Here is a 24800-nt window from a genome sequence, read left to right on the forward strand (position 1 = left end):
TGCTTTCTACTAATGACAGTTCCTAGGACAAATGGTCAAGAGGGTCACTGTGGAATTAAAAGAGAAAAAAGGGGCTTTTATAGGATTTTCTTCAAAAGAACATAGGATCCAAGAGAGAGGGAAAAAAGTAGAAACACAGAACATAGGTCTCTATACTCCCATTTAAGCAATGCATCAAAACTTTTATTGAAGATAGTACATGCTGTCAAAAGATAGATTTAGAACTTTCAGAGCATAGCGCTAAATGCTGTGAATATCAAGAGGGATAAAGACACAGTTCCTCCACCATCAACAGTTACAAGAAAAATAACAGAGTCAGATAATGTACAAAGACAGACAGATACGGAATAGACAAGGCACCACCATGCACACCCCAGAGGAACATGCAAAAAAAAAAAAAAAAAGATTCCAAGCTATAGTCCAAAACCTTAGCAATCTTTATAATTAGAACACACAGCCACCAGACCTTGATGTCATTAAGAACATGACAGCCACTGAAACTTATAGAGGAGAAAGTGGGGAAAAGCCTCAAAGATCTGGGGACAGGAAAAAATTCCTGAATAGAACAGCAATGGCTTGTGCTGTAAGATCAAGAATCGACAAATGGGACCTCATAAAATTGCAAAGCTTCTATAAGGCAAAAGACACCGTCAATAAGACAAAAAGACCACCAACAGATTGGGAAAGGATCTTTACCTATCCCAAACCGGATAGGGGACTAATATCCATTATATATAAAAAGAACTCAAGAAGGTGGACTCCAGAAAATCAAATAACCCCATTAAAAAATGGGGCTCAGAGCTAAACAAAGAATTCTCACCTGAGGAATACCAAATGGCTGAGAAGCACCTGAAAAAAATGTTCAACATCCTTAATCATCAGGGAAATGCAAATCAAAACAACCCTGAGATTCCACCTCACACCAGTCAGAATGGCTAAGATCAAAAATTCAGGTGACAGCAGATACTGGCAAGGATGTGGACAAAGAGGAACACTCCTCCATTGTTGGTGGGAGTGCAAGCTTGTACAACCACTCTGGAAATCAGTCTGGCGGTTCCTCAGAAAATTGGACATAGTACTACCGGAGGATCCAGCAATACCTCTCCTGGGCATATATCCAGAAGATGTCCCAACGGGTAAGAAGGACACATGCTCCACTATGTTCATAGCAGCCTTATTTTTAATAGCCAGAAGCTGGAAAGAACCCAGATGTCCCTCAACAGAGGAATAGATACAGAAAATGTGGTACATTACACAATGGAGTACTATTCAGCTATTAAAAACAATGAATTTATGAAATTCCTAGGCAAATGGATGGACCTGGAGGGCATCATCCTGAGTGAGGTAACCCAATCACAAAAGAACTCGCATGATATGTACTCACTGATAAGTGGATATTAGCCCAGAAACTTAGAATACCCAAGTTACAATTTGCAAAACACATGAAACTCAAGAAGAACAAAGACCAATGTGTGGTCACTTTGCTACTTCTTAGAATTGGGAACAAAACACCCATGGAAGGAGTTACAGAGACAAAATTCAGAGCTGAGACGAAAGGATGGACCATCTAGAGACTGCCGCACCCGGGGATCCACCCCATAATCAGCCTCCAAACGCAGACACCATGGCATATGCCAGCAAGATTTGGCTGAAAGGACCCTGATATAGCTGTCTCTTGTGAGGTGATGCCAGTGCCTGGCAAACACAGAAGTGGATGCTCACAGTCAGCTATTGGATGGATCATAGGGCCCCCAATTGGAGAAGCTAGAAAAAGTACCCAAGGAGCTAAAGGAGTCTGCAACCCTATAGGTGGAACAACAATATGAACTAACCAGTACCTCCAGAGCTCCTGTCTCTAGCTACATATGTAGCAGAAGATGGCCTAGTCAGCCATCACTGGGAAGAGAGGCCCCTTGGTCTAGCAAACTTTATATGCCTCAGTACAGAGAAATGCCAGGGCCAAGAAGTGGGAGTGGGTGGGTAGGGGAGTGGGACTTTTGGGATAGCATTTGAAATGTAAATGAAGAAAATACCTAATAAAAAAATGTTAAAAAAAAAAAAAAGAACATGACAGCCATCGAGTATCAACCTAGCAGGACTACATGAATTTGTTGTTCTCATAAAGCCAAATATGACACTATTTATATTTGTACAATACAAAGGAAAAGGAAAGGAAAAGAAAAGAAAGGAAGGAAGTTAGTTGGAGAGATGGCTCAACAGTCAAAAGAGCGCACACTGTTCTCTCATCATTATAATCAGGCTGCTTACAAGCACCTATAAACTTCAGTTTCACGGATTCTGACCCCAGAATTTAGACTCTGTGAGTGTTGGAATACACTCACTTGATACACAGATAAATAAACACACACAATCTAAAAAGTAAAGTAAAACTCTTAGAAAAAAATCATTTAATACATAAATAATTGAGTATTACACCAAATCATGTCATGAGACGGCATGGGAACACATGCCAGTAATCCTAGCATTCTGGAGACAGCTTGAGCTAAAGAGCAAAAAACAAAAGCAGACCCAGCACTATTTGGTTCACGGACTATGAAATGGCAGCTTATTAACCGAGCAAAGTAATGCCTGGAGGGGGAAACCCAAGGATTGGTCTTCCCTTAATTATATCCGTGCTTGGAGAGGACACGTTAAAGTGTTGTTTTGAAGTCTACACTATTCGGTTACACAGGTAACAGGAATGTGGACTTTAACCTAATAACATTTCTAATCCACATGCCTTTGTTTATCTTAATGTCAACACCAATTATAAAGAGTATGAAAATAAAATATTACTTCTAACCCTGTCGCTAAACACACCTACCAGGTCATCTCCCAGACAATCACAGAACTACAGAACAAATGTGAAAATATCACTCTGCAAGGTCTCTGGATTTAACATCTCAAAAAGGTACAAAAATAACACTGGCTTTCCTTCCCCTTAGGGCAAGAGTAAGGCAGGCTCTCTGCTAACATGAAGAAAAACTTTTAAGTTGACTGGCCCTTGGTGCGGCTCCGGAGCATGTTTTTAGTCTGCACAGAGAAAAGTCAGAGAGATGTTAGGGCTTTCTCTGCAGCCTCTTTTAATCATCCATTCACACTGTAATCCTGCCCGGCTCAGAAAGACAATCACACCATCCCCTAACCAGGCTTTGCTTTTGTCACAGAGGACCATGCCTCCCTCCCTCGTCCATAATCTCGATTCTGTGCAAAGAGAAAAGATCGAGGTTTAGAAGGCAACATCCCAGAGACTCCAGAAGAGGTTAGGAAAAATGCATTTTACCATAGTGCAGCCGAATCTTCAATATAATTAAGACATATCACTGCTAAGAAGGCCCACACCTCCAGAAAAAATAGCCAAGAAGGACAAATTTTGTTTAGACCTTCTGATATTGTACATCACTGTATCTGGGCACCTAACAAGTTATCTTTTAAAAAATTCAAATATAATTGTAATCTTCTCTCAATGAACTCATTCAAAAGCTAAATACAGAAGCTAATTTAGTAATGCAGTTTTAAGTCTTATTTTCAGATTTTCTCTTCAGCCGTGCCTGTTCTTTAAATCTATACAATCAGATCAAAAGCACTTCCACGATGCATCCAGGGAAAACGCTAGTCGGGCCTCTGAATCACTTTACAAATGGGTTCAGTTCTAGGTTAAGAGCAGAGGTCCATGCGGGTTTCCATGTGGGGGAGGATGAAAGGCAAAGATCTGCTCTAAGGGCAACCCGGCTGGTTCCAGCGCATCCACACACCACCCACCCAGGCCGTGCGCCCACGTGATCGCGCTCCCGCCTACTAGGCTCTGGTCCAAATCGGGAATTCAGAGAGAATAGTGCTGAGGCCAACAGCACCACAGATTGTTTCACAAACACTGGAGGAAGATTCTGCTTCTATCCCAGCATCACCTGAAGGAAATGTGATCTGACTGAGTGGGTGACATGAAGTGCGTAAGTCCAATGCACACTCTCTATAACCTGCGAAGCCTTCCGACTCTCACACCGCGAAGCAGCAAGCACACGAACTGCCATCAACAAACTTTACCAAAGCCGGAGAAAGAATGAGTGCACAACAGCCCTGCTCTCCTGGACAAGCAGCGGAAGCCAACCAGTCGAGAGCAAGGCAGCAGAAGATGGCAAGATGACACCATTTTGTAGGGCAGCTGGCTCAGGGCCTTCTAAGAAGAGGGATGGGTCAGGTGGGTGGCTGCCTTCTTACTTGGGGTTAAATGAGGCACATCTTGATCACTTAGATCACTTAGTCACACCATGGTTTTCAGATCCGCAGCTCTCAAGAACCAAAATTATTTTCCTCAGTCTGTTCTTGTCACTGACTAGGTTATCCACATGCAGTTGCGAACACATTCCATGATGGACAGGCTGAGGTGGGTGCGGGGAACTGCCCTACTGTGATCCCCCTGATCTCTTAACTTGCAGTAACAAGCTGAGTTCACCTGATTAATGAGAAGACAGGGGCCAAATGGCATTAGATAGGGAGTTGTGGGGCACAAGATATGATCTCATTGTTCTGATTCAATAGCCCTCTTGTGTGGCTATACAGAGCGGCAAAATGCTCACAATTTGGTGCACGGGGCAGGTTACATTTAAAACTATATGCAGATTATTGCAATTTTATTGATGCACAATTTTGTTTGTTTGTTTTTGTTTTTTCGAGACAGGGTTATTCTGTGTAGCCCTGGCTGTCCTGGAACTCACTCTGTAGACCAGGCTGGCCTCGAACTCAGAAATCTGCCTGCCTCTGCTTCCCAAGTGCTGGGGATGCACAATTTTTTAGAAAGGCAGGCATGATTTTGTATATCTACAATGTAGGTCTGGAGACAAGGCTTTTGTAATCTTACATGTTGGCCCAACTGCATGCAATGCACATTTTTACAATAAAAAAAGCTCTATAGATTTTACTATAGATAACACTTTTTCACACTGAAGGAAAACTAGTGTATTTTCTTTATAAATAAAAATGTATACATTAGTAAAAAATAAATGGATATCTAAAATATGACTAATAAATATTATAAGTAGATTTTTAATAGGCTGGGTCTTAATGCATATTTTCCAGTGTGTCAGTATATACTAAGCACATTATTCATTTGTTTTCTAATTCACATATAAATTAACCAGTCTCAAAAAGCTCCTTGGTTCTGTGAATTATTGATGTTGTCACCTGCTAGAGACTTAATTCCAAGAAAAATATACGAATCACTACATCACAAGCACAAATCCTTTTGACACAAATTCAATTTCTGTGGCAACAATAATACATTGACTTAGCTTATTTTTATATTTTATGACACTTATTAATGGTACATATAAAAGAAATCTATCATTTTTCCCTTATTGTAAACATAAACGGCATCATGCCATCTTGAGAAAGTTAGGGTAAACATCAGCATGCTGACTCTCCTGTTACTGCAGTAATGTAAATGAGAACATGATTGCCAAGCCAAACAGTGGAAGACCAGATCCTGAAGGTCTTGTCTCATAACAGTGTTCCCATCATACAGCATAACTAGGCTGTCAACATGTGCAGGGCATTATATTAAATACAAATTCATCCCTCCCCAAGACCTTATAGCCAAAGTGCTTCAAATAAAAAATGAAAATTCCAAATGCAGAACTGGAGGAGGGGGTAAGTCCTCTAAACATCCAATGACAAAAGAGGGTTCCTACTTGCTAGCTATATATTCTTAAACATGTGCTAATTAACATGCAAACCTCACAGCAATCATCTATGACCAAAGTCAAATTATACATAAGTTAAAGCTTGCAATACAGATCCATTCATTCTTTTAAAAGAAAGTCCTAGAAAATATGCATTTATGCAAATGTTTATTAAACATGGCTATATTCTGACAAGGTATTCAGCAATAAATAGAGTTTTATGGTTTTGTTGTTTACCCTACAACTTACTTTCTATTAGTGAAACAGATCTTTAAATACAGGTAAACTTATAGAGAACATTGGAAGCTCCTGAGTAGTCTGTGAAATGACAAGTAATGTTTCGACCATAAGGGAAACCTAGGTTGCACAGTGCAATTTTGCATATGAGGAACTGGAGCTAGAGAGGGGAATTGATGATGGTTAAGAGCGCAGACATGCTCTTCCACAAGACGCAGATTCAATTCCCAGCACTCACATGGTGGCTCACTTCCACTCTAACTCCAGTTCCAGGGGAATCTGACACTTCTGACTCCTGCGAGCACCTGCACACCCATGTGCAGAGCCATGCAGACACACACATAACTTAAAAATAAATATGAGAACTAGGACTAAGTGGGGTCTGATGAGGAAATGACACATGAACAACCTTAACAACAAGTCGCAGGCAGGCCACAAGGTTAGCTAGCTATCTGCATGTGAGAACAAGGCTTTCAGATGCAAGAAACAGCCAGAGCAGGGCCAGTAAAAAGGAATATGGCTGGAATCAGGTAGCAAGCAAGCCACTGTATAGACTCAGGCGTACAGTGAAAGCAGCCCTAGCCCAACTTAAGGACGAGAGCTTTTATTCCTCTAGTCACAAATACTGTGCATGTTCAGAAAACACTTTACACATAATCAACTTAAATAATATATAATTCTCAAATCAAATCACTACATTATATAAGTTACATGGTGGGCGGTTGTTCCTGTGCTGAAATAATCATTTACTTCAGAGTCTTTTATGTGGCGTGTTTGGCCAGAGACATTTCCTGCTTGTTTGGTTATGCTTCCAGAGTCATTTACCAAAGACATTAGAAATACTCCCCAAACACTAAAAGCCAATAAAAGCAATTTTGGGACAAACTCAGCTAATTCTGTAAACAAAACTGGCTTTTTAATGTAGGATTAGTCCAAAGGGCATAAGGAACAGACAAGCTTGTTTAAAGAAAAGAGGGTAAGGGGAAAATACTTGACAATAATTTAAACATAACTCCGAAGAGCCCTTAGAACTATGACCAATATTTCTTTTCTAAGATGTTCTCGCGTCTTCACAGATAGCTCTGGCCATGAGGACTCTCAGAGAGTCCTGCCCCAGCGGGTATTTGCCCCTGCTCCAGCTCTGATACCTTCCTTCTGCAGTTACCAATCCCCAAATTACTGAAGCAGTGACAGTTTATCCTCTACTCAATAATTCTATACATAAGCTTTTAACCTCTCTAGCTTATGCTCTGGCTGGCTATCATAGTATTCAAACAATGGATCTCTGACACCAAGAAAAGTTGAAATTCCCCAGGAATCTCATGTTGAGAGAAGGAAAAGGGGAGGTCTGAGATTTCACACAATTCTGATAGTGTCAGATCAGCTCGGTGGACAGACTGAATCCAAGGCACTGCCGGTGGGCAGGACCACATTTGACAAGAGCAGACCTATGCATATATTCTGCCTAACTTCAACCTACGGCTCATACCCAGAACGCAAAGGTGGACTTGGAGAGGACCAGTCATGGAACCTCTTTCCTCCTCTTCTCAATGTGAGCACATCAAATCAACCTTTCCTTTCACTATAAACTGTGTCTCTCATTGGCCTACCTGATTAGGGCTGCCAGAAGCCAGGTTCCAACCCCAACAGGATGGCAAGAGCTCCACATCAGATGGACCAACCACTGCTCTTCACTCTCGGAGTTCTGAGACTACCAGGTCCTGCCCCTGTCCCTCTACTCAGGCTGCTTCTAGCATTCTACATGCATTCCTACTCTCACCTTCTAAACACCTCTGCTTCCTAAGGGCTCCCTAACTTCCTCTTATCAAATGTGCCCCTACACAAATAGCAACTTTCTATGAACTGTGACAAAGTACTTACTGCACAGAAGCCAAAGAAAGCCAAACACCCCTGCACGGGCATCCTATGCTGATACCCACCAACTTTGCGACTGTGGGCACTTAACTGCCTGAACCTCAACGTCCCTCCCATACCGGGAGAGTCCCTGCCCACACGGCCTCTGCAGGAGACTTGAGAGAAGCGGCCATGAAGGTTGAGGCCATTGTACCTCAACCAATTTCTCCCTTCCTTTCCCCTAGGATCCTGGCACAGATTACCTTACTTCATGAAACTTTAACAGTGTCTCCCAGCTGAGGCCCCGGAATCATTCTCTAATCTGTTTTTATCCCATCCTTATTATTAAATGTGTGTCAGCTTATGACCCACTAGGGCAGTAGTTCTCAACCTGTGGGTCCTAACCCCTTTGGTGAGGGGAGGGGAGGCTCTAACAACTCTTTCCCAAAGGTCACCTAAGACCATTAGAAACACAGATATTTACGTCACGATTCAGAACAGTAGTAAAATTACAGTTATGAAGCAGCAGCAAAAATAATTTTATGATTAGAGGTCACCACAACATGAGGAACTGGAATGAAGAGCTGCAGCATTGGGAAGGCTGAGAACCACTGTTCTACAGCATGGTTTTTGTTACAGCCACTTTATTTGCTAGCTGTCAGTTATGCCATGTGTTCTCTTCTCAGCTGCTGGGACCCCTCACATTGTGTTATAGTTCTCTGGAACTCAAGTCTCCAGGCTAGGAACTCTAAATGTTCTAAGTTTCTCAATGCCATCCATCCCACTTCTATCTTCCCATAGCCCTTTGTTTGTAAATCCCTTCAGACCCCGATCACTATTTGTTTTATGGCTTACTGTGTATAACTCATCTTTTACTCTTAATAGACCTGGCTATGTGAACCAAGAGGAGTGAGCAGTATTCAGAAGGGACAAGTTGACTACATGGTTGATGAGGGAGAGAAGTGAGAACTGCTGACTTTCAGTTCTGGGCTAGAATCCACCATGAGGACTGGCAAGCCTTTGTTAGATTCCTGGAGCGATGCACTCTGACCTTACAATTCCCTTTCTCCGAACTTGAAAGATACCACACAGTGACCCGGTCCTTTAAGCCAAATGACCTGAGACTAAGAATGTAAGGTTGCTAAATGGCCCTTAGGCTCCCATATGACACCACCTACCTTTTCATCATTGTGGCCACTGCTTTCTGGATACTTACTGCGATCACTAATACACCAGCTGCCCTACAAGCCAATTATCCCCATCTCAGAGATCAGAAAATTGAGGAGCACAGAGGTGACCTGGGAGAGCCAGTAAGTGGCCAGTCTCAGAATGGCATCAAGGCCAACCTAAATCAGGCCTGGGCTCATTCCCCTTCCCATGGTCCCTTGCAGCTATGACAGACCACAGCAGTCACACCTACAGAGACAGTGAAGATGAGGCAGTTTCTGAGTTAATGTCAAATGAGTAGGATAAGCAGAATCCCAAATGGATGGCTATTCAGTTGGAACAACACTAAGCACCAAGGAGAAGAACTTCAGAGAAAGGTATAATTCCTGTAAATTGACCAGCATTAGTAAGAACACATATTTTTATGAGGGAGTTTCTCCCTTTGTTTGATGAAGTTGCTCTCTGAGTTATATAACAAAAATAAAATGAATATCAGAGGTTTCTTTACTTCTCACATGTATGCACATATGTTTTATGTGGCAATTTCTTCTGAAACCAAAAGCTTCCATCTTGATGAGAAACTCATTAGGACACAGTATGTTAATTAAAAAGGTGAAGCAAAAAAAAAAAAAAAAAAAAAAAAAGGTGAAGCAAATGGGTGTTCTACGGCAGCAGTTCTAACTTTCCTCATGCTGCAATCTTTAATATATTTGGTAACCCTGGCCATAAAATTTTGTTGCTACTTCATTACCGTAATTTTGCTGCTATTATGAATCATAATGAAAATATCTGTGTTTTCTGATGGTCTTAGGCAAGCTGTGTGAGAGGGTCGTCCCACCAGGTTAAGAACCACTCTTCTGAAGGGCAATGAACACAATCTATCTCGGGAAGCTGTTGGACTCGGGAAGTAAACAACTCAAAGGCTTCAAGAAGTCCCAGTGGCCCTCCCTCCCCGAGCACATGCAGCAATAGACTGCTTGCAGACCAACCCAAGCACCCCAGAGATCAACAGAGCTGCCTGAGATCTGCAAGCATCCTAGAGGAGCCGCAGGCCAGCTAAGCTGCCTGAAAAGGCGAGCCACTTGTCGGGCCTGGTATATAGAGAACTATGAAGCAAGCACAGAAACTCCCTGGAAGGAGTTTAGAGCTTCCACAACCCAGCTACATACAAGTTTGAGGCCAGTGTGGGCTACATTACCTCAAAATAAAAAGTAAAGGGGCTGGAGAGATGGCTCAGCAGTTAAGAGCACTGGCTGCTCTTCCAGAGGTCCTTAGTTCAACTCCCAGCAACCACACGGAGGCTCACTACCATCTGTAATGGGATTCGATGCCCTCTTCTGGTCTGTCTGACGAGAGCAACAGTGTACTCACATAAGATAAATAAGCTTTTAAAAACTTAAAAATATAAGAGAAAATAAAAAATTACAAAGAAAGTTTATACATCTATACAAAAGGAAATCGCATCTACTGATGAAGGAAAAAGAAAGTGATAATAATAATGTTTAGCACAAACACTAAAAAAAAAAAAAATACAGAGGTGGTGGCCAGAGAGAAATACCAGTCAAGGCCCAAGCACTCTGCCAGTGTCCATATCTAGCAAGGCCTGTTCCCTACTGGGACACCTCGGAAGGGTCCCAAGCCGCTTCAGATCTATGTGTGAGTCCTGCTTTCAAAGTAGTGTGTGAAGAGTTAGTTAGTGATTAAGACAGTGCGCAGCCCAGGGTCAGAGCAGTGTAAGGTAGCTGCCGTAGTGTGTAAAGCCATGTGATAGGAGCAGGAGGTCAAATAGCAGGGAAGGTTTCCACCAGGATACAGCAGCCAGGTTCAGCAAGATGACTGCCTGGTTCCTCCACTAGAGTGGAGGTACAGGAGAGATCTGAGGCAAGGCAAGGGAGCCAGAGGTCATCTATTATATTCATCATACATGAGGCTGCAGGAAGCAAAGAAAGTGAAGGCACCCTGGATCAAAGAAAGCTCTGGGGTTACCTTTGTGGAGTAGGGGTTTAGTAAGAAGCAAATGTTGACGGCAGAATTGGGCACGGAAGGAAAAAGAGGCAAGGTCAGGGGCTAAAGGCCGAGATTAAGAAGAAAAGGAAAAAATGCATTCAGGGCCCAAATTTCAGGATACGTGTCCCTCTCCAATGAAGGGCGGAGTTCCTGGACACAATACCTGTGTCTGGCAGGAAAGACGTAATGAGAGGAGACAAAGGGAGAAAGTAAAAAATCAAAATGCTCACTAGCAGAGCTCCTCAGAGAACCTCCCACATAAGCAGTCCTGCACACAGACTGCGTTTCACAGCGCTGAATGAGGCCTCCGAGACTTTGATGTGCCCCTGAAAAGTGCAGCCCCAGTAGAACTACTAACAGGGGCCACATCTGCACTGGGAAGCACTCTGTCTAACCTGTGGTAATAATTCCAACCAATGCTCACAACACCCACATACAGTGGCCATTTCCACTTTACCTCTAGGAAACTAGAAGCTTGCACACAGATTAAGAATGGGGAGGGGGGGGATATAGGGAACTTTCGGGATAGCATTTCCAGCTTAAACCTAAACTGTCCCAGTGGTTATGGCTGGGGCATAGACATGCCAATCCTGAAAACTCCTGGTAGTTTTTACATGCCTTTGCCCAATACCCCTAGACCATTTCATAAAAGGAAACAGACATGTGGGATATCTAAATTCCATTTCAGCTTACATTAATCTTGAATGACTGAAGAAACCAAGTGGTATAAAGTTCCTAGAGTAACTTGGCTCCTCAGTTAGGCAAGCATTCAGATTCTCTAAGCCTTTACTAGGCACCACAGTAAAACTGACCCTCAGGCAGCCTTACGAGCATATGCATAAAGGGACTGAAAGCTTATTGAAGGTAACATTATCAGTAAGAGCAAAACACCTTTTGACGGGAGGCTGAGTGAAGTTAGAACATGGTTTTAATTGGAGACCTTCACCCTTTATAAAGAAGTGAACCTGTCACGTTGAATTTCTGGATGTAGATTATATGTACTCCATTTTTTATATTCATTTCTCTGGCTGTCAAATTATTCATTAAAAATGAATTGTAATTGTCATCATGAATTGAATTCTAGCCAAAGTTTCAATAAACAAAAACAGTTTAATTCTTACATCCATAATTAATGTCACCAATGTGAAAACCTTTTATTTAAAATTGGGACGTTACAAGGTTTAACTTTATGATACAAATAAACAGCCCACCTTGGGAAAATGCAGCAATTAAAGTTTAAAAAAAAAAAGAAAAGAAAAGAAAAAGGGCTGGAGAGATGGCTCAGCAGTTAAGAGCACTGACTGCTCTTCCAAAGATCCTGACTCCAATTCCCAGCAACCACATGGTGGCTCACAACCATCTGTAATGGGATCCAATGCCCTCTTCTGGTGTGTCTGAAAACAGCTACAGTGTACTCGTCATATACATAAAATAAATAAGTAAAGTCTTTGAAAAGAAAAAGAAAAAACATATTCGAGGGAAATAGTTCACAATAAAATTACCCAAATAGAGCTAGGAGTGGTGGTGGCACATGTCTATAATGCCAACATTTGGAAGCCTGAAGCAGGATGATCAGGAATTCAAAGCCAATCTTTGCTATGTACTGACTTCAAAGCCAATTTACACTACACTAGACACTGTCTCAAATAAAATTATTTTAATCAAATACACAATTATGGATCTTACAATTCATCCATGTAACATAACTAAGGGTTTCAAATTTTTCTACAGCATACCTGGGAGGAAGCAGTGGCACTCTGAACAGGCAGGCACTTTAGCCATCCTTTAATTTGTGAAGGTATGACGCGAACCTCGCCTACCTGAACACAGCTCAAATCCCTCAGCACACAGAATACCCTCATCAGGTACATTACCTCCTAGCCTCCTTCCTCCTTCCTTCCCATTATTTAATACATACCATGATGCTCAATGATTGGGAACAAAGAAAATACTAACTCCATTCACAGATCTACTTTAAAAAATAGTAAAATCAAAACCTGCTTTTAAAAGATATTTTTTAATTTTAAGCCCTGTAAGACCTCAAGGAAATTACAGAGAGATAATATGAATGAAGGAGAGAAAAAGGACATTTCCATAGGATTTTTTAAAGCTTCTTGGTGAACATCTCTTTTATGATTAAATATATAAAAATATATTTAAGACTGCAAGGTTCTATTTTACCCAAGACACCTATTAGAACTAACCTTCTGACACTCGCTGTATACATCCTTCGCTACTGATTAAGTGCTGACACCATTTTTGTCTCATCATTAAACAAAAAGCTATGCTGGAAAACTTTTGTTTGATTCCAGCACTTTAAATCCAAGCAGAGTGACTTAGCTTTAACAACAAATCATCAATCGCATTAAACTAATGGCGCTGTTAATTTGTATCTTAGTGGATTTATGGTTTTGTTTTGGATTCATATGTAAATCTAGCTTAGTTTGATAGCTACAAAAGATCCACAAGTATACTTATACTCCACTTTATATGTACACATGTAACAATATTTTCATTATCATTCAAGACGATTTCAGGGTGTCACAGGGTTTTTTGGTTGTTTCATTTATATGGAGGGTTCATAGTTCCACAAGTCTCCGTTTACAAATAAGTAGTATCCCTCAGAAAGCTTTAGAGACTTGCTGTAACCATTAGTCCTGACCAGCCCTGCCACCACTGTCACCTGGCACTGCCAAATGATGTTTCTGACTCTGTACACCGGGAAGAACTACCGTGGTTTAACAGAGATTCTCCAGGATGAGGAAGTCAGTCAAATATCCAATGCCTGTGCCTAGTGACCCAAAATACACACAGAAATTGTACTACTACTATTACTATATAGCAAAAGCAGCCAACCCTTTACATAGCAAACACTCAGAGGTGACAGCCAGGAAGCACTGCTCCTCCAGGCCTATACTAACTTTGAATCTGCAAAATTGCCCTGCTTTCCTTGTGAAGAAAGGAAGGCACCTAAAGAGGCAGCTACTGCCTGCGATTGCCCACCTAACAACTGGCACGGTTGGGCTCCAAGCCCTGAGAACAGAAGTTACTGCTCGTGTTATCCATGTCCCTCCAAACAAAAACAGTAACAAAGAAAGGCAGGGAGCTGTGCGGAGAATAAAGTCCACAGCAAGCACTTCCAGAGAGCCTGCAGCAAGGTAACTGGAAACTCCATCATCTCAGCTCCAAAGCTGAACGTTTTTAAACTCTCAAATTGTCTCCTAAGTTAATAATGACCACTTGCCTTGCAATTTGAGAAAAATTGCTCCCAATGGTAAGGTGTTTCAATGCTATCCTGCTGCTACCGAGAAGACATTACCTTTGTAGATGCTGTTCAAAAAGAGCTCGTGCTTTGATCCTTAATATCCCATGAAGTAAAAGGTTATGCTTAATCTATATTTTATAGATCTAAAAGTCAAATGAGGCTCTGGGATAAACAAGCACAAGTATGGAGCAAGCATATTCCTCACCATTCACTTGACTCCTACTTTAGATGACGCTATGTGCTTAGTTAAAGACAACTCCATTAGTGTAATATCTTGGGGGGTGGGGGTCTTGTATTATTCTGCAAACATAAACAAGTTATATACATGTTAATTTACATTCTATATAAAAAGCCCATTTTAAATCCAATTTATAAGGCAATAAATATATAAAGATCCTAGGACACAGCAATAAAGTTATGCCATAAAGCAGAGTTAATTCAAGGCAACAATAATAAAAGCATGACAAATTTTAGCATTCCACCAACTGCACAAAGGTGTTTCAGGTAACATCTGTTCAGAAGCAATTGCTACAAGACAGACTAGATGCAATGCAAGGTTTCACAGTATAATAAATGTATGTCAGTTTGCTTGCTTCATAATTAAAGACATGAGCCTTTGAAAAAAGCAATTAAGCCTCACTCTAAATCTGAGACAATCATGCCTATGCCCACCCAGCCTTATACTCAAAGAAAAGGATCCAGCCCAGTCTACAAACACCAAACACTGCACAGCTCTGTTCTCAGCAGCTAACTGTACTCCCAAAAGAGCCACTTGATACATTTTTCATAACTCATACATTTAAAAAAAAATAGTGGAGAGGTGGTGATGTAAGGACCAAGCCTGGATTTCTTACAGCTATAAAACCTCTACCAAAATACTAACCTCCAAACCTCAATATCCCTACGTCTAAAGTTAAAGACAAGAGAAGCTGCTCTGCTTTCTTGGGGGGGGGGGGGTCTCTTTGGAAGGCTGCATTCTATTCATAAGGAAGAATAGAAAGGGAACTCTGAGAAAGGTTAGGGCTGTTTCTTAGAAAAACACCCTAAATAAATCCTTGCAGATGAAGGTTACTATGGCTAATACATTCCACACAGACTTTTGCTATGCATGAAAGTGCCCAAAGGCTTCAACTATGAACATTATCTGGATTCTGGATTCTGGATTCTTCAGGTTAACCAAACATCTATGTGTTCTAGGCCAGCCTGGTCTACATAGTTAGGCCAGCCAGAGCTACATAGTGGGACTCTGTCTCAAAAGATGAAGATGATGAAGACAAAGATGAAGACAAAAGGGAGGGGGTGTTCAGGGGAGGGGAGGAAGAGAAGGAAGAGGAAGAGCAGGAGGAGAAGAAATTTAAACAGATTAGATCATTCTAAGACTTCAACATGACCATCCTTGTAATGTAACTACAATACCTGCTCGACTTCCTATTACAATTGGGGAAGAAAAATAACACAAAGTAGATGGAAAAACCACAAACCATCCAGCCGTTCTAGAGGGCTGTCACGTAGGTTTCACTGTACTCAAGTCAGGATGCTGTTGTCCTCCCCGCTCTCCCCGGCTGGACACTGAAACAACTTGTGTTGGGCCATAGGCTGGACACAGGTGCTTGGGAGAACCCTGCCTCCCAGTTTCTGATGACTGCATCACTAATCTGTCACCATAGTCACATCACCTTCTCCTCCTGTCAGCAAAACTTCACCTCTCTCTAATAACCCAAAATAACCTGCCATTTTTAGCCTGCAAACATTACAGTAAAGCTCTTTTTGCCATATAAGGTAACAGCCCAAAGGCTCGGCAGATTAAGGAGACTATCTCCCTACACCTGATTCCACCAACACCAGACAATAAAGCAAGCCTGTCACTACACACCTGTTCTGATCTCACTTTTTCCTAAGTTCTAAAACAAAACACAAGTTGTCCAACTTTCTACCTCTCCCTGCCTCAAAAATCTGCCTATGGCCACGATGTCATTACCTACATGTTTATTAAAGACATTATTTTTTTTTTTTTGCTACTGTTAATAGGTTTTAGATGGGAGGGGAAAAAAAACATAAAACTCAAACTCCTAAAGTCCATAATAGAAGGCTGATTAAAGATCAGGACCTTGTGCCTGTGAGCAACTTTATATAACTCATTCCTCAAATGATAAACAAGTCTACTAATCAAACTTTGTAGGAAGGCATGGCCTTGGTCTGAGCAGCCACTCTCAACCCAACCGAACAAACCAATGAAGTTTAATCACAGTAACTGAGTTTGGCTGGTTACAGAATATCCAAACACCAGTTAACTGATTAGGCTCATCAAGCAACTAGTACAGCTATAACCCAAGACTGACAGCCCAGATTTTCCTATACCTTGTCCTGGCTCATGAATGGGGACCACAATCTGCTTGGAATTCTTCTAGATCTGGGAGCTGTCTAATCATTTTCCTTTTATTTTACTCAAGTAAACTCTATTAAATTAACTGGTGTAAGGACTGTTCCTTTTGACACTACCTACCAAAATACTCCAATTAAATATATTGGTATTTATAAGGCTTGCTCATTCATAAACAATCCCCCTAAATGGTAAATATACCACAGTCTCAATTGATAGACTCAAAGCTCAGGGACCACTGCAGAAGAGGCAGGGCAAAAACACTGTAGGAGCCACAGTGACAGGATCAAAACAAAACAAAACAAATCTCACAACCAAAACTGAAGAAATTATAAAGATATAATCAAGCAAGAGCAATCTACTTGATAGAAACCATTAACAACAAGATTTACCCTAAAGGATGTGAGAACTTTGAAAGGCTATCCCTAATTAAAGAACTCCTCTACCCACTTGAATTAATGATTTACAGGTCTTGTGCTGGATATTGGCACCCACAATACAAATGGAGACTTCTCCCAAAAGCCATGTCTTGGTCAATCTGGACCTAGAGAGTGTCACTGAGTAGCTGTGTGTGGCTAACAGCAATTAGAAGTCACTGCAAGACTTTTCACAGCAAGTAGGAAACCTTCCCACTTAGTTCTGTTCTAGACAGGAAAGAGGTCTCGGGACCAGGTGCTGCTTACAAGACCTAGAGCAGGCTCCAGGGCAATTATTTTACTAAGTCTCCCTCTTAAATTCTCTACAGAGACCACCTTTCCCTCTCAGCACCTAAATACACAGTGCTTCCTGTATCAGCCAAGGTGGTTGGTTTGGAAGCAGCACACAGCAGTTGATTCAGCCAAACATCAGACAGGTACCAGCTTCTACTATTTACACTTATCTAGGAAGATAGGAAATAAGCTACAAATATTCTTACCCAATTCACAAATGACTCAGTTTTATATTCAGTAGAAAAGAAGGATTCATTAGTCTGTCTCATCAACATGGGATCCAGTAGGCACCAGAGGCGGGGCTTAACTAAAACAGGAACCATGTGACCAGTTTACATTCCATGCTACTATTGGCTTGAGGCTTTACAGAAGTGAACAAAAAAGGAAACTACTAAATCATGCCTACCTTTGCCATATGGCAAAGGTACATTACTTGTTCTAAAAGCTCAGAAAATGACAGTGACCCAATGAAATCAGGCTAACATCGCTTCATCTCAATCAAGGCAAAGCCAAGAACTGACTTGACATCCAGCAATAAAGCTGACTAAACTACAGACCAATCATGCCATCCCGAAACAAGAGTGCCATTATGTGGTTATCGGGAAGTGAGGGGCTGAAAGGGCTGTTCAGAGAGCAAAAGAGACTAAGCAATGGGCCTCTGGCAAAAACACAGGTGAGGAGTTATCGTCCACTAGGAAAAGTAGTCCTAAATCCGCTTCCTCCTCAGGCTTCTGGTGGAAACACAACAGCACCTCCACAGAGAAGCACCCCAGTTCAGGCACCCTGGAATCCCACTGGCTTAACATGATGCGCTTACTTAAGCCAGCAAGCAGCCGTGAAATCAAGCCAATGTAGATCCGAAGACTGCACACACCACAGCTATCGAGGAATAAACAGCCAAGGCACAAAGGACTAACTATCAAGAATGCCCAGACGGGTATGAAAAAGCAGCCAAGTACCAAGAGAAAAAGCAACTGCTACAGTCAAATATCCAGAAGAGCAAGGTGGAGCTGACATGGCTGATGCCGAGCGGATGGAAGAGAAGACACATGTGAAGAAATTACCATGGACACATCCTCCTCCAGAGTCTAGCTGATAAGTGCGGCTCTCACTCCTCAGCAAGGAAACTTCTCTTTGCAACAGATGAAGACGGTTATGGAAAACCACAACTGATCAAAATACAGAGTTGTAGAGCCTGGTCCAGTTTCTTCCTCTACAGAACAACCCCTGCACCTGAGGCTCAGGGATCAATGCAGAAGAGGGCACAGAAAGACTGTAAGAGCAGGAAGAACAGGGAGAGTCCTGTGAGATTCTGCCTCCAAGAACTGTCAGAGAAGCTATACCCAGGAAGCCTCACCAATATGGCGGCCAGAACGAGCCCTAAACAGTAAGAGCAGCAATAAGACGTGCTAACGTGGAAGGGGAAAGCTCAGGAGAACTCAACCCTGGACAAAGAACTTCAGGCAATGAGGAATGGTGAGAGCAGACTAGTTTTCCCCAGGAAAGAGCACACAAAACATACCATCCAATAGCAAACCATCAGCCCTGAAAACAGGTATAACGGTCTTCATCTGTTGTGGGGTTTCCTTGGCAAGGAGAACTACCGTTATCAGCAAGACTCTAGAGAAGGATGTGTCTATACGGTCCACTACATGGACTTAGCAGGTTGTATTATTATATTTAAGATTATAAATTTATGCTGGGCAGTGGTGGCACATGCCTTTAATCCCAGAACCTGGGAGGCAGAGGCAGGCAGATGTCTGAGTTCGAGGCCAGCCTGGTTTACAAAGTGAGTTCTAGGACAGCCAGGGCTACACAGAGAAACCCTGTCTCAGGGGAGGAAAAAAAATTATAATTTTATAGTTTAAAAATACACACAGCCGGGCTTGGTGGCACACGCCTTTAATCCCAGCACTTGGGAGACAGAAGCAGGCGGATTTCTGAGTTCAAGGCCAGCCTGGTCTACAAAGTGAGTTCCAGGACAGCCAGGGATACACAGAGAAACCCTGTCTCGAGGAAAAAAAAAAAAAATACACATATGCCGGCATGGTGGTTTACGCCTTTAATCCCAGCACTCAGGAGGCAGAGGCAGGTGGATTTCTGAGTTCAAGGCCAGCCTGGTCTACAGAGTGAGTTCCAGGACAGCCAGGGCTATACAGAGAAATCCTGTCTCGGGGGGAAAAAAAAAAAAAAAACACATATATACATAGCAACAACTAAAGAAAAAGAGGACATAAATTTAAGAAAGGGGGTGGCACACAGCAGGAGCTGAAGGGAGGAATGGGGCTAGGGAAAATGATGTAATTATATTATAATCTCAAAACATTTAAAAATTACAATAATAAAATTAATATGTAAGTAAAAGTCTAACTGTGGAGATCATCAAGAATCCAAATTACTTCTAAATGAATTATGAAGTCATGATTCAAATCAAGCCCCACCCATGAACTCAACATTGTAGAGTTCAACATCTTAGAACTTCAGCATGTTGTCTTTTAGACTTCATTTCAGCATGACTTTTAGCAAATGGTATGGGCACTGTGGCATACCAGAGAAATAATAAAAAACACAATCATCAGCCTTCAGTAACATCAAATATTTATTCAAGAACGCTATGTTGTAAACTACAGAAAATCACACTTCCGTGGCAGCCAAGACATGTGCTGAGCACTAACCCAGAAAGTCAATTATAAAAAAGAAGAGATGGGCCGGGCGTGGTGGCGCACGCCTTTAATCCCAGCACTAGGGAGGCAGAGGCAGGAGGATTTCTGAATTCGAGGCCAGCATGATCTACAAAATGAGTTCCAGAACAGGCAGGGCTATACAGAGAAACCCTGTCTCAAAAAGCCAAAAAAAAAAAAAAAAAAAAAAAAAGAAAGAAAGAAAAAGAAGAAGAGGAAGAGGAGGAGGAGGAGGAAGAGGAGGAGGAGGAGGAAGAGGAGGAGAAGAAAGAGGAGGAGAAGAAAGAGGAGGAGGAGGAGGAGGAGGAGGAGGAGATGGGGGCTGGTGAGATGGTACAGCGGTTAAGAGCACGGACTACTCTTCCGAAGGTCCTGAGTTCAAATCCCAGTCACTTGGTGGCTCACAACCATCCATAATGACATCTGACACCCCCTCCCGGTGTGTCTGAAGACAGCTACGGTGTACTTACATAAAAATAATAAATAAATCTTTAAAGAAGAAGAAGAGGAGGAAGAGGAGGAGGAGGAGGAGGCAGCATCTCATGGATCCCTCTCAGAGTGGACAGAATCTATCATGACCAGGTTAACTCTCTCCTATCCTCGTGTTATTTTGATGCTCAATTCTGCATAATCAACCCCCACTTATCTCAACATGTCTCTGCTCTCAGCTTTATTCAATTACAAGTAAATATTACACTTAGCGATTGATCCACAATCTATTATTTTGGATATAATCATGGTATAAATTCCTGAAATTGTATTTGACAAGAAAGGGCAAAGCCTGTTCCTATCAATACATAAAAATAATTTCCCCATACTTCTAAGGAAAACTAACAGTCAGTGTTAACTCTGCAATTCTCTTGGACTAATACCAAAACCTACCAACCCACACAATCAGACAATCTGAATGAAATCATCCTCATTACCTAGTTTCCTTCCAGCTGACACTAACTAAAAGCTTACCAGGTGCTAATCATAGCTCTTCCTTAAGCTTTAAGAACGCAAAGCCAACCCGATTAACGAGTTTCAGATACTTGAAGACTCCTTCCAAGCTAAACATGACATTCTTTAGCAGTGACTACACAACCCGCCAAGTTTGAAAACGAGTTGCCTCAACTTGTAAAAATACGTCCACCTTAAAAGGTTCTTGTTGAATTAAAATATTAGACGGGGGAGGGAGGGCTATCAGCTAGAAGTTCACTTTCTGTCTGACTGACTGTTCTACTAAAGGGATGGGGTAAATTTTAACTTTCTTTTAAAATGCAGAATCCGCCTTGATGACGTCAGTACACAGCCATTTGAACTGTTTTTCAGATACGCCCAAAGAACTGCCAGGCTTCACAGACATCAGGGCATTCGTCCCAGAAAGGAATCGAATCCCGCCTTGTCACTGGGGATCTAAGCGGATTAACAGCTCAGGCCTTCTGAAACAAACCTAGCTCCCAGCTCCCGGGGATGTCACCTGGGGGACAGGGAGTTGTAGGCCGCGGGAGTCGCCGCACGTTGTGGCTCTGGCCCACACTTACCAACTTGGGTCGCTTCTCCCCGGGCTCGTAGGGGCCAGCGGGCGGCGCGGACTGCAAGCCCTTCCTCCGCGACGACTTGCTGTCCCGGCCGAGAGCGCGCGCCCGGTGCCTCTCCATCTTCCCGGGTCTAGGTCGCGACCTGATCTGGGGCTTTGCTCCGCGGGCTCAACTTCCCGGTCCCACGCCCACTGCGCATTAACCGCTGCACACGGCTGGGCCAATCTATCTGAAATCTCCCGCCACCACAAGCAGCCCGGTCAGCCAATCCCGCGCCGCGGAACCTGTGACGCAAGGGCCCCGCCTTTTCCGGGGATGCCAAAGCCTGGGCCTGATTGGCCCTTCGGCCTGTCCATCGCGCTTCTCGCCCTCTGGCTATGCAGGCTGCTTGCCAGATGGTACATAGTAAGGAACGGGTTTGGAAGGAAGGTTGAGCTAAAGAGAGTCTCTAACAAGGCTTCCCTTGGACTTTCAGAGTAGGTTCTTGAAAAATCTGAGCCGCAGGGAACCTCTCTCAGTACTGTTTCAGCAGCACTGAATACGAAAGCAACTGATAAGCCCTTTGAGTAGTCTCTGGAGATCTCAGGGTCTAGGAAAAATACTTCTACTACTTGCCAGCGCCCATGCCTCTTAGAAGAGATGTTTACCATTTTTTGATTACCGTTTATATAAAAATACTGCTGTCGTCTCAGAGAGAATAGAGTTCATTCTAGAACCAGAAATGAGTGACCGCAGCCAGGTGGTGTGAACATCGGTTGAAGCACGGAAGAAAGTCATTTCAAAGACATTAGGACAGACCTACAGGTGCTACGAGATGCACAGTCTTGTTTGAGGTTGGTGGAAGTTAGTGGACTTTTAAGGAAGAGCAAAAGGCGTCACGTGATAGTCGTAGGTATGTTAGATCTAACGCAGCGATGAATGGCAATTACGTGAGCCAAGATTACTTGGCTCTGGATTGGCAGCATTCCATGTCTCTACAATCATTGGAATTCTAACCTGTCAATTAAGCGCGTAGAATTTTTACTACAGGTGCGGCTTTTTCTGGAACTCCAGTTCACATTGTTCAGCACTTACAGCATGCCTCAAAGCCTAAATGCGTACTCAGGGTCAACCAAAAATTAAAAGGAATAGGGTCCAAACAATTCACAGTTTAATGTGTTTCACAGGTATTGACACAAAACAAAATGTAAAATTATAACAGCCATTCTACAGGTTTTTAAGTTCAGGTGGCAATCCTAAATATAAAGTAGAGGAAAGGGTCAGAACCTGGGTTCAAGGCAAGCAAGCACCTATCCCCAATATGCCAAATAAAGACATTAGTAATGAAGAGAAAATTCTGGAGATCAACTCAGTGTGGCTACACAAGGAAAAGGAACAAATAAAGAAATCCAGGAATCTCCCAAGTGCATCCTTAAAGATATTGACCTTCTGACTATGGAGGTGATTCAAGCCAAGACAAGTAAACATAAACTATTGATTTTGGTACAAGAAATAGTTCTAGGTATTCCACAGAGACTAGCACAGGGATTCAGAAAATGAACCTAAGGTTTCATCTACAGCTTTTAGAGGTTTAGGTTTAGTTCTGGTCTTGCAGGTACTGTTTGCTCCTTTTCTTGTTATAATGTGAGTTTTTATTATTGTCACACAGATTTTCATCTTCAGTGAGCATATACTAAAGGCAGATTCCAAGAGATTACCAAGGTCACCGGAAGAAGTACCTGGCTCTGTCACGATGGACAAGGAAGATGAAGCTTCCATTCTTACCATTTGGTAGCTGCGTGGTGTTGGAGGTGATGTGTGACTTCCTTTGCTTCTCCATCAACAAACACTTCAAATAGGAATGCTTCAGCTTACGTGAGACAACATACAGAAAGCACACAGACCTATCGGTGCAATGCAGCCAAAGACAACCAAGAGACAGACAGACCTATAGTTGGGACAATTTAGATTTATTACAAAACATGTGAACATCGCTGTGATGAACCACGAGGCTCTTAGAAGATGATGCTACAAATCACTTGAAAGATCTGCATTTTGCCGGGGTGATTTGAGGAAAACCTCACAGAATACTATTAGGAGGAATGGCCAGGACTGGGTGCTGTCTTGAAGTGGGAGCAGTTTAATGCCCAGGATATCTTGATGTTTCCTAGGAGCATGATAGCGTGAAGCTATAACTAACAGCATGGCAGATTCTCAGAATGAGGAATGGACAATGTCGAAAGACAAAATCCAAACAAATTTGCTTTTAAAAAGTAATTGCAGCCAGACATGGTGGCGTGGCACGCCTTTAATCCCAGCACTTGGGAGGCAGAGGCAGGCAGATTTCTGAGTTCGAGGCCAGCCTGGTCTACAGAGTGAGTTCCAGGGCTATACAGAGAAACCCTGTCTTGAAAACCAAAAAAAGAAAAAAAGAAAACAGTAATTGCATTATATTTTCTTTTTCTTTCTTTTCTTTTTTTCTTTTTCTTTTTTTCTTATTCCTCCACCCCCTTCCCTTCTTCCTCTTGCTCCGGCCCCACTCGCTCCGGCCCCTATATTTTCAATTGTAGAAAAATACCCTTCATCCTATCAATGACAAGGACTGTTCCACTGCGCTGAGCAACAACTGTGGTTTCATCAGCAGGAAAGGGCTAAAGAAAGCAAAAGTGAAGCCTGAAGAGCAGACTGGGTCTCTTCTCGGTCAGGTCAAAGAGGAAGGGTTGATTGAGGTAGAAAAACCTCCATGGCTAGGTGGTTCCATGGGCCTGGGGGGGGGGGGAGCGTGTGTGGGAGTGAGAAAAGGAACAGACACTCTCCATCTCCCTGAGCTTCCCACCCACAGAGGCTCAGTGAGCAGCCACCCTGTTTCTGCAGCTCTGTCTTCCCCACCTTGACTTACGCTCTACCTTGGAGGTAAAATAAACCCTTCCATCCGTCAGTTGATTTTGTCAAATATTTTATGGCAACAAGAAGAAAGTGAATTACTACAGGGGGAAACGAGCCCCCTTTAGAGTTCAGTGGGAACATGCAGCAATAAGAGGGAGTAACTCTGCTCTGGTTTGGTCTGCTGGAGCCTGTAATCAGAGCTGAACCCATAATGACGATTACTTAGTCCTTAATAGCTCCCCATGAATTTACGTCTTATGGGCATTTTGATATTACATACTAATTTTTTTTCTATGCTTAGACAAAGTTAAGCAGTGTTGTTTTGCCTTATTTCATCATGGTCACAGAGTGCCCTTGTCTGACACCGGTGTTCTCTAGACAATAAGATATTGTGTAGCAGGACAACAGCAACATGACCTGGCTGTGAGTGTCA

The 24800-nt window shown here is 42.5% G+C and overlaps 1 protein-coding gene across 3 annotated transcripts in view; it reads right to left on the reverse strand.

Moving 5' to 3' along the window:
• Diaph3 (diaphanous related formin 3) overlaps positions 1–21755 on the reverse strand; it is a 485891-nt gene extending 464136 nt beyond the window's left edge. Inside the window, exon 1 of one of the 3 annotated variants that reach the window (NM_019670.2) lies at positions 21506–21732. In NM_019670.2, the coding sequence (NP_062644.1) occupies positions 21506–21622 (117 nt within the window). In that variant the 5' untranslated portion in view covers positions 21623–21732. Of the gene's footprint in view, positions 1–21505 lie in introns of all 3 variants that reach the window. The other 2 variants (XM_011245123.2, XM_006519312.4) reach the window with 2 other exon arrangements.
• Positions 21756–24800: the final 3045 nt, after the last annotated feature.

Source organism: Mus musculus, chromosome 14 (genome assembly GCF_000001635.26).
Source record: "Mus musculus strain C57BL/6J chromosome 14, GRCm38.p6 C57BL/6J".
Lineage (NCBI taxonomy): Eukaryota > Metazoa > Chordata > Mammalia > Rodentia > Muridae > Mus > Mus musculus.